Raw genomic sequence first — 3,078 nt, 5'->3', positions numbered from 1 at the left:
GAGTGGAACAAGCAAGCTTACTAAGCAGATAATAATAATAAATACATGCCCTAACTTTACTTGATTCTAAGGATAGATTCATATATAATTGGATAGATTATATATTTGGTGATTAAAAGTGGTAAGAGTAGCATTGAGATAAAGTTGATTTGCCTTATAAACCCCAACCCCATGAATGCCATGGCCATGTTTCCTGGCTGGATTTGAGACAAAAAGTCAACCAAGTTTAGGAACGTTACAAGAAACTTCAAATTGTTTTTTTTTTTTTAATAATGTACATTGCCTAATCCAACAATTAATAAACGACCAAAGTAACATGACAAATGATCATCCTTACTAGCTTGCCATTCATTTTTTTTTTTTTTGGTTCTAACTAAACTTTCCCTAATTAACATTGCCCCATTGCTTATGTCCCGGAACCCATTTTGGACACTTTGGGCTAAAGTAACTCGACACAACCCTCGAGTTCAATAGCTCCACGATCGGTGCAAACTTCACGCATCGTGGGGTCTTGTACTGGTTTATTGACGCACCTAAACTGATGGCGTAGTCCATAAGCTTATCAAACGTCCCGTTTCCCACAATCTTTATTTCTAATGGCCCAATTGATTTATCCGAAGCACGCCCTTGCCTATAAACGCTGTTGAGTGATTCTTCGATAGCTAGACAACAATCTTCAAAGACTGATGGTGGAATCGGGGTGGATTCGTTCACGCTCAACTCCCAAAAGATTACATAGTGGCCCGGGATTGTAGTTGTGTCCGCATAGCTTGTGTACTCGTTTAAGGTGACATCGAATGGCATCAAATGACTCACCGCATTCTCGACTGCTTTGTGTAACTCAACTTCATCGGTTTTATCAGAATCGATACTTAAGGCCACATTCTTTCTACATATGAAGTTGAATTGAGGGGCTTTGTTCTTGAAACCGGCAACTCTCAACAAATCACCAACTCTATACCTATAAAGTCCTGAAAATATAACACCAAACATTTCAATTTTAACGCAATGTATTTGTTAAAACTAAGCTAATAAAGATAGTTATACTTCACCTTGTTTATAGACATGGTACTAAACATTATATGCATGTTTTTGTGTATGCATAAAAAAATAGTTGTGTACAGATCACTTTCATATACTGTATTAAAAAAAGAAAAAAGCACTAACCAGCATAAGTGGTGACAACGAGCTCGTACTCTTGACCGAGTTTAACATCCGCAAGATCAACCAACTCTTGTTGTTCTTTCTCATTGAGTGATTTGGGCTTGGAGATTGAACTAGTGACATCATTGTTGCGATGAACGGGAAGGAACTCAAAATAGGCCATATTCGGAATAAGGGTGTATGACACTTCACTAGGCTTACAAAGAGGGTTAAGATTAACCCCGAAATAACATTCGGACGAAGCATACATTGTGCAAACAAGAGGAAGACCATTTCCATAGTAGTCAAGAGTTGGTATGTATTGTGACATAGTCCCAGTGACTATAACATCGATATATTTCGTGTTGGGCCAAATCCTAGTTATGATCCCTTGCCATGATTTTTTCGAGCATTCAAACTCGATAAAATCAGCTAGCTTTGGGTCGGATTTCAGAATCCGACCCACAGCTTCCCTAACAGAAGGGTCTGTTATGATGGGGTTCAAAGTTCCGGTTCGGATATCGTGACACAAAACGGTCCAGTTTTTCTCTAAAAACCGGATAGCCCGAATGAACCCCGAAGCAAAAACCGCCCCAACCCGAAGAACTTCTTTATTCAAACAAAGCCCACAAAGCATTTGGGAATACATGCTTTGGTAAGAATCAGGACAGAGAATGGTTTCGTTCGGACTGGTGTAGTTTGTATACGGGTCGTATGGTCTTTGTTTAAAATGAGAGCTTTTGTAGTAACTGGTTAAAACGGGTCGGGCTACTAACCCTCCCGGAGTCTTGGATTCGGATTTAATAAACAAGAAATACATCCCTTTTCCTTTATCTAAACCCGGCACAAATTGGTTCATAACCGGCATTAGAAGACTATATAGTAATGATCTTCTTTCGAGCTCGTCTTCAATCGTTGGCATGAGTTTCCTCTCCCCGCCCGACGTCCCCGAGCTGCAAAAATTCGTATACACACATCATAAATATATAACCACAACAATATAAAATAAAACAACAAACATGATTTTTTAAATGTTTTTATTTTATCTTATTAACAGAATTAAATTCGTGCCGTCGTTGATAATTTTGTACAGTAGTTTGTGAGCATACATATAATTTGAGTGGGCCCATAAGTTTATATACATGACTTTACTTAGAAATATGTATATTATAATTAGTTATGTTACCTAGTTAAAAATTCCGAAATGGGTTTAGACGAAAGAATTGGGGACTTATCGCCATTGGCAATACGAGCAATATCGGGTTGGAGGTCATCATAAGTGATAACGGGAATAAGTTTTTTGAAAGTGTCACGGTCGGTATGACCAAAAAGACCATGGCGTTTAAGGTATTCGACATTTGCATTTTTCGTAAGGATATCGGAGAGGATTTGTTGTTGGACTTGGTCCGGGTTGGAGGTGACATCTTCAATAAAGTCAAGAGTTGTTTTGTTTTTCTGAGAAAGAGTGTAGTCAATATTCATGGAAGAGTGATCATATATCATCTTTGGAGCCTCAGGCATGTTTGTAGATAGATATATATTGTGGGAGATAGATAGAGAGAAAATTGGATGTGTTATAGATAGAAAATGAGGAAGGGGAATGGGGGGATTATATAGAAGAAAAAACATGAAAGCTTGATGTGGTCCATGTTGTATCAAAAGCCTTTTAAAGTGCAACAAAAACAGTCTTACCTCATGGCAATTGGCTGGTGGCTTGATTGTAAATGCATCCACATTTTAAGTCCATTTCTATAAATCAACTTAAAAGTCAGTTAAATGATGATGTCATTAATTAAATTAAGATTTTTACTAAATTTGATTAGATTACACACCAGAAAGCTTAATTACATATTTACTATACTATTAGTGTGCTTAATTTTAAAATGACATTTTCTCAGCTTTTAAGACATCCATTGTCTCTAATCGAAGAATTTT

General features: G+C 37.3%; 1 protein-coding gene across 1 annotated transcript; it reads right to left on the bottom strand.

Annotated features, from left to right (window-relative positions):
* Positions 1-225: 225 nt before the first annotated feature.
* Positions 226-2,709, bottom strand: LOC122593574 (indole-3-acetic acid-amido synthetase GH3.5-like). The gene is made up of 3 exons (XM_043766001.1): positions 2,330-2,709; positions 1,168-2,096; positions 226-971 (listed from the first exon to the last, which is right to left on the bottom strand). Exons 1-3 carry the CDS (start codon positions 2,662-2,664, stop codon positions 385-387), a joined length of 1,851 nt encoding a protein of 616 aa, XP_043621936.1. The 5' UTR covers positions 2,665-2,709; the 3' UTR covers positions 226-384.
* Between the last annotated feature and the right edge of the window lie 369 nt (positions 2,710-3,078).

Source organism: Erigeron canadensis, chromosome 3 (genome assembly GCF_010389155.1).
Source record: "Erigeron canadensis isolate Cc75 chromosome 3, C_canadensis_v1, whole genome shotgun sequence".
NCBI lineage: Eukaryota > Viridiplantae > Streptophyta > Magnoliopsida > Asterales > Asteraceae > Erigeron > Erigeron canadensis.
The sequence above is the reverse complement of the archived record's forward strand: the minus strand, read 5'-3'. Positions and strand labels throughout refer to the sequence as shown.